Consider the following 15434-nt stretch of genomic DNA (forward strand, 5'->3'; position numbering starts at 1 on the left):
AGTGCTTATGAATCAATGTAGTAGGGATTAAAACAAGTTCAAAATGATAACACTTTGGCACTTACAAGGTTCCAGCAATATAGACAAATTAAAACATTCAGTTCATTTCAAAATATTTTTAAAAAAAAATTATATTCTTATTTCATTCCAACATGGAGTACAAAAGACAAAGGCTTTGGCATCTATTCTACAGAGATTGAATGCGGCAACTAGTAACACATCAAACTAAACAATCAAACTGATAATAACCAAAATAAACAATAATCAAACTGAACAATTTTTTGAAATTTTCATCCCTACAAACATTCCAGCTAACAACACAGATGACATAGCACTTTCATCAACACACGAACTTGAAGATTGTTCTTCACTGTAAACATTTTCTTTTTGGAATTCATTGAATGCTGCTACTGCTTCATCATAAGATTTGTAAGACTTGAAGATGCTTCCTTTGAAACCTATAACCAAGGAAGCACACTCACACCAAGAGTTGTATAATCCTGGCTTTTTACCACGAATACCACATACACCTTCGATGCCGATATATTATCAGCTTGAGATCCATTTCTAAACTCATTAAAAGCTGTTATGGCTTCATCATACGTTTTGAAGGCCTTGAAGATGCTGCCCTTGACACCAATAACCATAGGAGCACACCGATGCCAAGAGTTGTACAATCCAGGCCTCTTACCACGAAACACTACATAAACTTTTGAAGCATTATTCCTCTTCCTGTGGTCCATTCCTTAATCTAACCCTAAGAAAGATAAGAGATGAAGAAGGAGAAAACAAAGATAGAAAAAAGGGGGCTGGAAAAGCTTTTTAGGTTCGGCCAAATATTAAGTGTTTAGGGTAAGAAAGTGACCACTTTAGTAGTTTAATTTTTATACGTATCTTTTCTAATTTTTAAACGTATTTCCTCTAATATATTATCTGTATATTTTAGTGTATTTCGATTAATTGGTATAGTATATGTAAATTTTAGTGTATTTCGTTTAATTAGTATAGTATATGTATATGTGCTTTATAGAAATTGATGAAGCATGCATCTTGGGAAGGTAAGACAATTAAATTAGTGAGAGAGAATTGTTGAAAAAAATTAATTTAAAACGAAAAATCTGCCAAAGGGTATACATGAAAAACGAAAATGCGCAAATATCTATTATGCCCTCAAAAGCCGTGCGAAGTTACCATTATACCCCATTTGGGACGTTTGGGCCATTCTTGGTTTGGCCAAATATATTTTCCGTAAATAATATGGCTAAAATGTTAGTATTTTTTTCCATCAATTTGCATTGACGATGATGTTCCCTGGATAACTACTACGAAAGTTTTGGGATTACTGAAGCTTTAATTAACTGCACTAAAATGGTTATAAACCATTAAAATGGAAGCAACCTTCGCTAAATAAAATTTGTGATGCCTTAGTGAAACCGTAGTTATCTTCGTTTGAGATGATATGAAGAAAAGGAAAGATCACAAATTCCCCAAAAAATTCTTGAAATTAAAATTTCAAAACCTAAATAAACCAAATAACGCCACCTATGGACTACATAAATTTTAAGACCTCAAAGTTTCTGGATATCTTACGCTGTCACTTGAATTAGTTGAAGTTCCTTGTAACTTTGTTAGAGAATATTAGAATATTTCCACCAATTTTTTTTTTGGTGTACAAGGAACGCTAGACGTTTATATATAGTATGCCTTTCAAATTCTCCTGTTTAACACTTTTTTTCTATACACATTTTATCTACTCAAACCCACAACCCTAAAAAGGGCCTGAAAAGGGAATATAAGAAGAAATTATCTGAACCATTTTAGGTTTACTCAGTTTGACTGTGGCGTAGTAGACCAATTCTCGTGCATAAATTTTTTCTTTATCCAACGCTTTTCACCATTTAAAGGGTAATTAAACGCATTCTTTGTGAACAATTGCTATAAAAATTGAAGGAGGGGAATTGTTTGAGACAAGATCTCCCTTTCCCCTTATCCTCTTGAAAAGAGGGGGAAAAAAGAGATCAGAGCTTTACCACTATCTTTGGACAAGTCAACTTCAACATTCATGAGCTATACACACAATAATATATACTACCTCCGGTCCAAAATAAGTGATTTTTTGGATGTTTTCACACAAGTTAAGAAATCCACCTTTTAGCATTAATTAGCAATGGAATTGACCATATTAACTTTTACTATCTCACATAAACACTCCTAACACATATTCCAACACCATTTACTTCAAGGACAATGTAGGAAAAAAATAATTAATTAATTCTTGAAATCTGGAAAAATCACTTATTTTGGACCACAAGAAAAAGCCAAAAGATCATTTATTTTGGATCGGAAGGAGTACGTAGTAACAATTATTATTGGGTCAACAATTGAACCTACGTGTATATTCTATTCAACAAGTGAAAATTTACATTGGGTACGCGTAACTAGTCATATAGTAATTTTTATCTCTAGAAAGATAGAAAATACATATTGTACGTTTAAAGAAAAACTCGTTCTTGTTTTTTTTTTTCATTTTCTGGCCATACATGCTTAGTGTTGCAAGAAAAGATAGAGCTACAAGTTATCAAAAGAGCAAGTGAAGAATTCCAGCTTCTTGTGCATAAAGCTTTCTCTGTCCTACATGCCATGCAACTTTCTTCTTTTCCATAGCGGCACATTCTTCTTGTTTTCAAACGCCCAACTCCCAACCCCTTTAATTTGCGAGTTTCTTGTTCCTCACTTTCTTTTCTTGGGTGTGTGGGTGGTGGAGGACATTCTTTTTTCTTTAATTTATCTTTTTAGGAATGAATATACTACTCTCTCACCATTTCAATTTATGTGTTTTAGTCTGTTCATTAAAAAAAATATCACATTTCTACATATAGTAAGTTTTAGTTCCAAATATTTCGTTATAAAAATGACATGTCATATTTAAAATCACAAATATTTCATATATTGTTTTTAATATGTTACACACTTTTTAATATTACAAGATTCAAAAATCTTATGTACAATCTTAACTTCATGTTTAGTCAAAGTAAGGCATATAAAATAAAAACGTAGAAGGGTACGTGATACAAGTTTTAATTTCCTTGTGCGCGCGGCGTCTAGCACTCAACTCATTCACCCACATCAATGTGTGATTTGACCGTCCATTAGAAGGAAGAGCAATTGCCCTTTACCATGAGAACACTTCATTGATTTATCACTGGAGGTGGACCATATTTTTCATATATATTTTCCAGAGTGCCATAAACTGTATAGAGAATGTGAAAAGAAAAAGAAAAAGGAAAGAATAAATGCAGAATATTAAAACATATATAGTCTGGTAGTAGGTGTTGGAAAATTTAATTTTGGGCTACCTAAAAGTTAGCTATCACATTTCCCTATTCAAGACACCTCAATAATTAGTACTACTACTTCTTTATATCTCAGACACTGCTTATACTTCATTGCTCACATATTTCTAACACCACCAAAATCAATGGCCTCAACAACCAAAATTACAGGCGCCATTGCCACCACATTTCTCCTATTTTCAATTCTAATTTCATCCGGCGAGGCACAAATATCACCGATGGGGGCGGCTTCAGGGCCATCGATGGCGATGGCCCCGGCCGCTCCGAGCCCCGGGTTGGATTGCTTGTCAGTGTTGGTGAATATGTCAAGTTGCTTAACATTTGTAGAACAAGGAAGCAACTTGACTAAGCCAGATAAAGAGTGTTGCCCTGAACTTGCTGGATTAGTGGATAGTAACCCAATTTGCTTGTGCCAATTGCTTGGTGATCCTGATAAACTTGGTGTCCAGATTGATATTAGTAGGGCTCTTAAACTTCCTAATATCTGCAGTGTAGAAACTCCACCAGTTAGCACTTGCGCAGGTATCCCTTCTCTTTTCTCTAATACTAACTATACTCTTGTTTATTGCACCAGTTTTAAGATCAGTTATGCATAGTAAAGGTAAATTTGAGATATAGTTCCTTGTTTAAAATTGTTGTCAAGAAACCGTATACTGAACAAACTTAGGGGTCCTTTGGTAGGGTAAATAGAAATAGTGCGGAATAAGGTGTATTAGTAATGCATGGTTTAGTAGTGCATGGGTTAGTAATGCAAGCATTAGTTATGCAGATATTACTTCTTATCTACTGTTTAGTGTGGTGTATTAAAATTATAATGCGTTGTATATTTTTTAAGAAAAATAGTTGTTTACAAAAATGCTCTCCATATTCTCTACTAGCTTTTAAGGGACTTTAAGGACAATTTTGTCTTTAACCATACTAATGTATGCATTAATAGCCTTGGTATTACTAATGCCATGATTTTCTATGCATTACTTATGCATAGGATAATACCAAGTATGATGTATAACTAATGCAAGTATTAGTTATACACATGTTAACAAAATTGACCAAATAAGGTATTAGTAATGCATAGAGCTAATGCTTGCAGGTTAGAGTTATGCAGGTATTAGTTATACATGTATTAGTTATGCAGGGATTAGTTATGCAGGGATAAGTAATGCAGGGATTAGTTATGCAGGTATTAGTTATGCAGAGATTATTTCTTTGAATGTTTGGTTTGTTGTATTAGAAATTGATATACATTATATAAATTTTAAAGTAAAATACTTGTTTACAACTATACCCCTGGCCTTCTTTTGCATTGTTTTTTCTCTCTTTCCATTTATGTAGGAAACAATTTAGTTAGGAACTTTGGGTGTTACTTTCACTTCTTCGTCATACTACTGAACTATGTGAAGTTTAGACATATTTGATTTTCACTTCTTAGTTTTGGTATTTCCATTTTCTAGTGGCTTCTCCAGTTTGCTTTTGCTAGTTTGTTCTTTAAAAATGAGAGAAGACAAGGTATATAGTTGGCAAGTGAAAGCAAGTGAAACCTGTTGACGGGTTGGCAGAGAAATAAGGAAGCCTTATGTGTAAAGTGATAGTGGTAAATTTGTCATTTCAGTATTTTATCCATGTATTACTAATACATGTATTAGTTATTCCATCTTCTACCCCGCATAAAATAATACACAGATTGACTCATAACTTATACATGTATTATTTATGCATAATTGAAAAATGTCAACCAAACATGGTATTAGTTATGCAGAATTTTATACAAAATAATTATTGCTTACCAAACATGGTATAAGTTATGTTACTCCTTATACATGAATAACATTTCTTCTAACCAGCTACCAAACGACCTCTTAGTGCATTGCGAACGGGGAGCATGTGGCCCAATTGATGGTCTTCATTAATAGTCCGCTGGTTCACAACTTCCAGCCAGATTTGGGAGGCTCATCATAAATGCACCATTTCTATTTTTTCTCCTATCTTAATTTTCTTTAAGAATGCAATGCGAGGTCTATCCGTAGGTAATAAGTTACATCAATCACGATTAAATAGTAGTATTAACCATGTAACACATAAATAAATGAAAACCTGCAACATAATTACTTTATTATTATGCTCTTATGTGATAACTCTTGTAGATAATATTATTAAATAGCAATGTAATATTAGTTTTATGGGTCGATTGAGACATTCACCAAAACATTCTCATTTATAACCCCCATACAGTGAGAATTCAAAGATATTAAACCGAAACAATATAGTACTACTTTTTATACTTAATTTTTGTTTTCTTTTTAGTAATTAGGATGTGATTACTGTTCTCTAGTTTCTGCAAACAGAGGCGGTATTTGAAGTATGTGAGTACTAAACAACAAACCCTCATTTTTTTTATTTTTTTATTTTGATTTGGGTGCATAATTGTGAAGATGCATATTCTTTGTTTTAGTATTTTAGGGGAGCGTTTGTTTATAAAAATGGAAAAGTATAATTCTGATTTTGCGAGGAAACCAGTAGCTAGGCTCCTTTGTTTAGAGCTTTGACGTTTCGTTCTATTTTATAATTATTTGTGCTTTTTTTTTGACAAAAAATAGAAGAAAACGGGGTAAAAAACACCAAAAAATGCATTACATTCTAGGGGACTCGAACCTGCTGCTTTCCATGAGAACCCACAGCCCTTACTACTGAATGCCTTTTGTTACTGGGTTTAGTGTGACATATTTTTATTTAAGCTGTAAATTTTTCAATACAAATACATGGTTCAAAAAGTCAGTGGGTTCGCTCGAACCCGCACTCACTATTGTAGCTCCGCCCTGTCTGCAAACTGCATAAGAAAGAAAACTTATATTCTATAAACTTATAATTTTTGGTCTCTATATATATATATATATATCTTGAATCTCAAGCGAAAAAAAGAATTTGCTCCGACTTGGACGTTGGGTCTGACGGATTAGTTTTAATAATTTGATTTTCAGCTTTAGGTATCCCAGTTGCAGCTCCAACAGCAAGTGATGAATTAACTCCTGCTCTTTCACCTGGTAAAGTTATTTATTTGTACTTGAACAATTTAATGTTTACCTTTTTCTCTAAAAAGTATTTCAACCGCCACAGAAAGATTGCTTTAAAATAATCATTTTAAAATATGTAAACGAAAATGATATTGTGTCTTGCATATTTTTACAGTACTGTTAATTCACTTCTTTCGTAATTATTTACTGATTGGACAACAATTTCTTATTACAACAAAGTGAGATTAATAACCTAAAAATAATACAGATTTTTTATTACAACAAGTTAAAATGCACCGACAGTATAAGAATATCAATTTTCTAACCCTTTATCTCTTAACTCAGGAGGATTTGCCTCAAGCCCTACATCTGATAACAAAGATAAAAATGCAGCTCAAACCATGGCATTCTCCAAGATGAACATCGTTCTTGGCTTTGGAATAATTATGTTTTTCACAGCTATTTTCTGATTGGCCAACAATTCTTGGAATTGACCACTTTGAATTCTTGGTAGATACTACAGCTTGGATCATTCTTAGAGACACCAATAAATTCTTAGGGAGTTTTTATTTTGTAATTTCTCATTATCTTTTCCATTCTTGATTGTATCGATATTCTAGTGACATCGATGAATTTTGCGTATTCTTATTCTGTAATGTTTACTACGACTTTTAATTAAGTTGTTATTTGTTGAGAAATTAAGTTGTTATTTGTTGAGAACTTGAGACTGCCACTTGTTTGCTTCGAGTTCTATAAAGTTGCAATTTGGGGTAATATTTGGATAATGATGTACGTAGTGTTGTAGCTCGGGACTCAGCTAATCCTCTAATTAATTTAGTAAAATGGATTAACACCTTTAAATTGAAATAAAAAAAATACAAACTTTTGCCGGAAAACTGACGTGATATTGTTGGTGTTTCTAAGAAAGGCAGGAGTGTGAAGAGAAGAATCCTGACTGAATATGTCGGTACTGTATTTAAAAAAGAAATCTAGAGTTTCTAAGAATAAAGTATCTTGAGGGTTGTTTTGCATTTTTGACTTAAATCTATAGTTTAAATCAGTTGCTATAATTCGCAATGTGTGATACACTCTTTACTGTTGATGTTGCTTAATGGGCGCATTTTATCGGTGAATTGAAGTATGAGCAGCTGTGTTTGATTTGTTAACCTTTTGTACGTCGTCTCTTTCCTCACTATCGCTCTCTAGAAATTCTCTCCAACCTCTCACTAATAGAAAATATTTCATTCTTCAACTGCCCAACCTGGTCAGTGGCCATGCAATTTTAAGCTAATCAAACCAAATCCCTCCCGAACCACCTCACATAGACCCTAAATCCACTCATTGTATTCTATGTCTATTAATCTTGGTTCAAGTTTCAAAGATAAATTAGTAGCAGGTGAGCATGATTCCTTAATCAATGTTCTAACCCCACTCTTGACAATCATCCATTATTAGCACAAGGATCAAGTCAGCCACCAACAATCTTCATTCCTATAGAGGGACACCAAACTCACCTCTCTTTAGAAGAACAAAACCGTATCTATCAATCGTGGAGATTCTCAGTCATTATTAAGCTTTATGGCAAAAGAATCCAGCATAACCTTCTAAAAAGAAAAATTCAAGAAATATGGAAAATCCATGAAAATTTTCCCTTAATCGATCTAGGGGCGGACTATTACATCACTAAATTTAATTGTGAGGAACACATGTTTAAGGTCCTTCACTATGGTCCGTGGTTCATTTTTGGACATTTCCTCTCAGTCCAAAGATGGAAACCAAAATTTGTAGCAACAGAAGCAAACAATACTCTTACATCTGTTTGGGTTCGTTTACCACAATTACCAACCGAGTTCTATGATAGTATCATTTTAAAGAAAATAGGCAACACCATTGGGAGATTATTAAAAAGAGATGCATGTACATCTTCAACCTTACGGGGCCGTTATGCAAGATTATGTATCGAACTACCAATTGAGGAACCAGTTATTCCCTTTATTCACATTGAAAATCATAAGCAAAATATCCAGTACGAGGGTGAGAACTTCTTCTGCAAAGCTTGTGGGAGGTTAGGTCACATATCAATGAAATGCCTATATATCAAACCCATGCCTGTCAGGACACCAACACTGCTAAACCATTCATCTCCCCAATCCAGTGCCAGCATTGATACCCAAGAAATGAATGAAGCAGTATGGCAGACGGTCAGTTTTACAAGGAAAAAAAAAAGCCAATGGGAGAAAGAATGTGGCAGGCCCTATGCCAGGTATAGTTAATTCTACACCACATGAAGTTCCAGGTACGTTTGTTCGTTCTCAACTCACTAATGCTAACTATAATCCTAATAGCAATCAAAAATCTTTTAAGACAAAGATCCCCTCTAATGATCAGGCTTCTTCTTCAGTTAGTCACGTTACCAGAGAAAATAGATTTTTGGATTTGGAGAATCCGCCCATAGAAATAGATAAAAAGAAACTAAAAACTCAAAAAAACTCTTAGAAGACAAATCTAAGGATGCGGCAACTTTGAAACTAACCAAGACTACGTGCCTTCCTCTACAGAGGCAAGATTAAATCTCATGCACTCAACTAACGTTCCTAATAACATTATTAACAATTCTAACTCTCACCCTAATTCCCATCTTCAGTGTGAGGCAGTGGTTTTAACCACTAAAGTAAACAACTCTAATACCCTTCTAGAAAATATTACTACTTGCATGGATGAAGATTTGGACCCACAACACCTGTCCCATAACCTTCCATTAAATGCACAAATGGCCAATGAAGTAAAACACGTGCCTAACCCTATGAACACCCCAAATCCGGATAAAATATCTTCCCCCTCAAGCAATCAAGGCATGCAAATAGACTCAATAATTACCACCCTATTTAAACATACATCTCAAACCACTACCCACTCTATCAATGAGGCCCAGATTGTCTCTATAAACCAAAATTCCAACATTAACTGTAACGACCGGCCAGTCATTTTTGGAATTTACGCCCCGATCCCCTATTAACTGCTTTCCCCAAGTTTATTTCTACTATTCTGAATTGCCGGGATGTTCGATTTTGAGTTTCGGAGAGTTTTGGGACACTTAGTCCCTAAATGAGAGCTTAAGTGTTGGAAAGTTGTCCGTCGCCGGACCAGAGTGAAGACGGCCTCGGAATGGAAATCTGATGGTTATGTTAGCTCCGTTAGGTGATTTCGGGTTTAGGGGCATGGTCGGATTGTGTTTTGGAGGTCCGTAGCTAATTTAGGCTTGAAATGCCGAAAGGTCGAATTTTGAAGTTTCCGGTTTGATAGTGAGATTTTGATCCGAGGGTCGGAATGGAATTCCGAGAGTTACAGCATGTCATTTGGGATGTGTGTGCAAAACCTCAGGTTATTCGAAAATGGTTTGGTTAGGTTTTTGATCGAAAGCGTATTTTTGGAAAATTTAGAGTTCTTAGGCTTAAATCCTTGATTAATTCGAGTTCCCGATGTTGTTTTAGGTGGTTTAAGGATTGGTAAAAGTTTGAATGAGGTATTAGGTGTTATTGGTGCTTTTGGTTGAGGTCCCGGGGGCCTCGGGATGAATTCGGAAAGATTTTTGAAGTTAGAGATTTTAGAAAAATTGCTGGTGTCTGTCATAACCGCACCTGCGGTTTGGGTTCCGCAGGTGCGGGGCCGCAAAAGCGGCAAGGCAAGCGCAGATGCGGATTTTTGGTGTTCCTTCAGGTTCCGCAGATGCGGAAGTCTCACCGCAAAAGCGGTTTCGCATCTGCGAAAGAAGTACCGCAGATGCGGCTCCTAGGCTTTTTAATGAAAGTCGCAGATGCGACATTTTGGTCCGCAGATGCGGAAATAGCTGGGCAAAAATATGAAATTTTGAGTGTTTGGTTTTAAAAGTTGAAAAATCGAATTGGAGCTCGGGAGAGGGCGATTTTGAGAGGGATTTGAAGAGGAGATCTTTGGGTAACGATTCTTTAACCCTTTCTAGTTATATTCCATCTATCTTTAGTTAATTTCATCATTTAAATTCGGATTGGGGATTAAAATTGGGGAAAAGTTGGAAGAAAGTTCCTAGACCTAAAATTTGACTTTTGATTGGGAATTTGACCTTGGATTTGGATAATTTTGGTATGCCTGAACTCGTGAGAGTATGAGGATTCTGAAAATATAAATCTTACCCGATTCCGAGACGCGGGCCTGAGGGGCATTTTGGTTATTTTACCTAATTTCGCGTCTTACCTTAGAATTTAATTATAGAATCGGTTATTTGAAGTGTTACTTACATTATGAAATTGAATTGAATAGATTTGGGTCATTTGGAGTCGGATACTCGTGGCAAAGGCGTGGTTTCGGGTTGACTTGCACTTGTTCGAGGTAAGTGGCTTGTCTAACCTTGTGGGGGGGACCTTTTCCCCTTAGGATTGATATTGTGGTAATTGAAATGCCTCGTACGTGAGGTGACGAGCGCGTACTTGTGCTAATTGTTGGAAATCCGGTTTTTCATTAAAAACAGCCTTGAATTGTGTTCTTCCTTTTCTTACTTACACTGTTTGGAAATTAAACCTACTGTAGCCTAGAGAAGCATGTCTACTTGACTAAATTGCTCTATTTGCCTTAACTGCCTTAATTGAATTACGTGCACCATGCTAGGATAGGATTACCTGCTTCACTTTGATATGAAATTGATTGGATTGAATTCTTGTTGTTGCTGCGTATTTACTTTGGGACTACGGGACGGTATCCCGGGAGCTCCCCTGCATGTTTACTTTGGGACTACGGAATGGTATTCCGGGAGATCCCCCTGCACTTTTACTTTGGGACTACGGGACGGTATCCGGGAGCTCCACTATATGTTTACTTTGGGACTACGGAATTGCATTCTGGGAGATCCATTTGCACATTTATGAGTTGGACTACGGGACTGCACCCGGGAGATCCACTGGAGATGATATTTATATTTGGGGACTACAGGACGGTATCCTGGGAGATCCCCAGTTGTTATCTTGGAGCTGAGTTGTGTTCTTTTACTGTGTTTTACTTGCCCTTGTAATAGTTGTTGCCGTCCTTCATATCTTGTGTTATTTATTCACACTGTTATTTCACACTGTTAAACCTTATATCTTATTTAACCTTAGTAGGGCCCTGACCTTCCTCGTCACTACCCAACCGAGGTTAGGCTTGGCACTTACTGAGTACCGCTGTGGTGCACTCATGCCCTTCCTGCGCATGTTTTTCATATGCAGATCCAGGTACCTCTACTCAGGCTTACCATTCTTGAGGCGAGGCGATTCTACAGGACTTCGAGGTATATCTGCCGCGTCCGCATACCGGGGAGTCTCTTCTATTCTTGCTTTTAGTACTTAGCCCTTCTGTACTTTCTGTTATTGTTAGACATTCTGGAGATTAGAGCTATGTAGTGTTATCACAGCTTGTGGATCCGTGAGTTTCCGGGTTTTGGGATAGTGTATCAGAATTTTAGAAGTTGTGTGTTTTTATGCCGAGCGTCATCTAAATGTTATTTCTCTCAGTTATTTCAGCTTTTTGATTATTTATTCCGCAAGATCAGTTGTTTTCCGCATTTATTAGGCTTACCTAGTCGTAGAGACTAGGTGCCGTCACGATAGTTCACGGAGGGTGAACTGGGGTCGTGACAAGTTGGTATCAAAGCTCTAGGTTCATAGGAGTCACGGAACATAGGCCGGTTTATTAGAGTCTCGCTTATCGGTACGGAGACGTCTGTACTTATCTACGAGAGGCTATGTAACTGTTAGGAAAATTCCACTTCATTTGATTTCCTTGTCGTGCGAGATTTTTGATATCATAGCTAAACTTCTGTCTTTCTACTCTCTCACAGATGATGAGGACACGTGCTACTCGAGACGACCAGGCACCCGCGCCCCCTACTGGAGCCGTCAGAGGCGGGGGCCGAGGTAAAGGCCGAGGACGCGCTCGTGGTGCAGCCAGAGCACCCGCGCGAGCTGCTGCTGAGGTACCACCACCAGTACCAGCTGGAGTCCAGACACCTGATACGTCTGCCACTACTACTCCAGCACTCCAGGAGACTTTGGCACAATTTCTGAGCATGTACACCACTTTGGCTCAGGTAGGGTTGCTTCCCCTTGCTACAGCCACATCCCAGGCCGGGGGAGGAGCGCAGACTCCCGCCGCCCGCACTCCTGAGTAGCGAGTGCATATTGATCAGGTCCCAGGGGTTATTCCTGCGCCGCCTGCAGTGCCAGTTCAGCCCGAGGACAGGGCAGCAGCTTCAGAGGATGAGCAACAGAGACTTGAGAGGTTCAAGAAATATGATCCTCCTGTATTCAGTGGGTTAGCATCAGAGGATGCCTTGGGATTTTTGGAGTGCTACCGTATTCTCCGCACTATGGGCAAATCAGGATCGAGCAGGGTTTCCTTCACTACTTTCCAGCTTCGAGGAGCCGCCTATCAGTGGTGGCGTGCTTATGAGTTAGACAGCCCGGATGAGGCAGCTTCCCTGACTTGCACTCAATTTTCAGATATGTTCACGAGGGAGTATATTCCCCAGAGCCTTAGTGACGCCTGGCGCGCGGAGTTTGAGCATTTGTGCCAGTGTACTATGAGTGTCTCAGAGTATGCTGTCCATTATATTGACTTTGCTAGACATACACCAGCTTTGGTTTCTACGGTTCGCGAGAAGGTTCGCTGGTTCATTGAGGGGCTTATTCCCAGCATCAGATCTAGCATGGCTCGTGAGTTAGAGATGGATATATCTTATCAGCAGGTGGTGAGCATTGCTAGGAAGATTGAGGGTATGCATGCTAGGGACAGAGAGGAGAGGGAGGCCAAGAGGTCTCGAGAGTCGGCCATTATTCTGGTGCCCGTGCCCCAGCTGTAGGTCGTCATGGTATGGGTCATATGGGTCGCCCCGTTCATTCAGCTCTTCCAGCAGCCAGTGGTGTTCCAGCCCCACCTAGGCCTCAGGAGCCTTATTATGCACCTCCAGTCTCTAGCGCGCCTCCTGTACGGGGTNCGAGTGGGGTTTCCTTCACTACCTTCCAGCTTCGAGGAGCCGCCTATCAGTGGTGGCGTGCTTATGAGTTAGACAGTCTGGATGAGGCAGCTTCACAGATGGTGAGGACACGTGCTACTCGAGATGGCCAGGCACCCACGCCCCTTACTGGAGCCGTCAAAAGTCGGGGCCGTGGTAGAGGCCGAGGACGCGCTCGTGGTGCAGCCAGAGCACCCACGCGAGCTGCCGCCGAGGTACCACCAACAAAACCAGCCGGAGTCCAGACACCTGATACGTCTGCCACTACTACTCCAGCACTCCAGGAGACTTTGGCACAGTTTATGAGCATGTACACCACTTTGGCTCAGGCAGGGTTTCATTCCCTTGCTGCAGCCACATCCCAGGCCGGGGGAGGAGCACAGACTCCCGCCGCTCGCACTCCTGAGCAGCGAGTGCATGTTGATCAGGCCCTAGAGGTTATTCCTGCGCCGCCTGCAGTGCCAGTTCAGCCCGAGGATAGGGCAGCGGCTTCAGAGGATGAGCAGCGGAGACTTGAGAGGTTCAAGAAATATGATCCTCCTGTATTCAGTGGGTTAGCATCGGAGGATGCCTTGGGATTTCTGGAGGAGCGCTACCGTATTCTCCGTACTATGGGCATATCAGGATCGAGCGGGGTTTCCTTCACTACCTTCCAGCTTCGAGGAGCCGCCTATCAGTGGTGGCGTGCTTATGAGTTAGACAGTCTGGATGAGGCAGCTTCCCTGACTTGGGCTCAGTTTTTAGATATGTTCATGAGGGAGTATGTCCCCCAGAGTCTTAGGGACTCCTGGCGCGCGGAGTTTGAGCATTTGCGCTAGGGTACTATGACTGTCTCGGAGTATGTTGTCCGTTACATCGACTTGGCTAGACATGCACCAGCTTTGGTTTCTACGGTTCGCGAGAAGGTTCGCCAGTTCATTGAGGGGCTTATTCCCAGCATCAGATCTAGCATGGCTCGTGAGTTAGAGATGGATATATCTTACCAGCAGGTGGTGAGCATTGCTAGGAGGATTGAGGGTATGCATGCTAGGGACAGAGAGGAGAGGGAGGCCAAGAGGTCTCGAGAGTCGGGCCATTATTCTGGTGCCCGTGCCCCTGTTGTAGGTCGTCATAGTAGGGGTCATATGGGCCGCCCCGTTCATTCAGCTCTTCCAGCAGCCAGTGGTATTCCAGCTCCACCTAGGCCTTAGGAGCCTTATTATACACCTCCAGTCTCTAGTGCGCCTCCTGCACGGGGTGCTTCCAGTGGTCAGTCCAGCAGACCTGGCCCGAGCCAGTCACAACTGCCATGTCCTCGCAGAGGCTTGGTTTTGAGTGTGGTGACACACGCCAGTACTGGTGAGGGGATTGGCCCCAAGGACCTCACGGACGGGGGTGGTACCTCCTGCCAGACTCCTCAGCCACAGCAGGCCCCGCAGAGCTCTCAGGCTATGGTCCCAGTGCCAATTGCTACTCTACCGGCTCAGCCAGCTAGGGGTCGAGGTCGGGGAGGTAGAGGTCTCCCTCGAGGGGGAGGCCAGGCCATATATTATGCTCTTCCAGCCCGTATAGGAGGCTATCGCCTCCGATTCTGTCATTACAGGTACTATCTTGGTCTGTCACAGAGATGCATCGGTTCTGTTCGATCCAGGCTCCACTTATTCTTATGTGTCTTCTTATTTTGCCCCACACTTGGGTGTACCTCGGGATTCTTTGAGTTCCCCAGTTTATGTTTCTACTCCTGTAGGAGATTCTCTTGTTGTGGACCGCGTTTACCGGTCATGTTTGGTTATTCTTGGTGGTTTTGAGACCAGAGCCGACTTATTGTTGCTCATCATGGTTGATTTTGATATTATCTTGGGCATGGACTGGTTGTCGCCCCATTATGCTATTCTTGATTATCACGCCAAAACCGTGACATTGGCCATGCCAGGTATACCGCGTGTTGAGTGGAGGGGTGCTTTAGGTCACACTCCCAGTAGAGTTATTTCTTTCCTTAAGGCTCAGCGTATGGTTGAGAAAGGTTGTGATGCGTACTTAGCTTATGTGAGAGATGCCAGTATGGATACTCCTTCT

General features: G+C 40.0%; 1 protein-coding gene across 1 annotated transcript; it reads left to right on the plus strand.

The window, feature by feature from the left end:
* Window positions 1-3418: 3418 nt before the first annotated feature.
* On the plus strand, window positions 3419-7086 carry LOC109216579 (non-specific lipid transfer protein GPI-anchored 2-like). The gene is made up of 3 exons (XM_019380744.1): window positions 3419-3875; window positions 6329-6391; window positions 6707-7086. Exons 1-3 carry the CDS (start codon window positions 3479-3481, stop codon window positions 6829-6831), a joined length of 585 nt encoding a protein of 194 aa, XP_019236289.1. The 5' UTR covers window positions 3419-3478; the 3' UTR covers window positions 6832-7086.
* Window positions 7087-15434: the final 8348 nt, after the last annotated feature.

This window comes from Nicotiana attenuata, unplaced genomic scaffold (genome assembly GCF_001879085.1).
Source record: "Nicotiana attenuata strain UT unplaced genomic scaffold, NIATTr2, whole genome shotgun sequence".
Lineage (NCBI taxonomy): Eukaryota > Viridiplantae > Streptophyta > Magnoliopsida > Solanales > Solanaceae > Nicotiana > Nicotiana attenuata.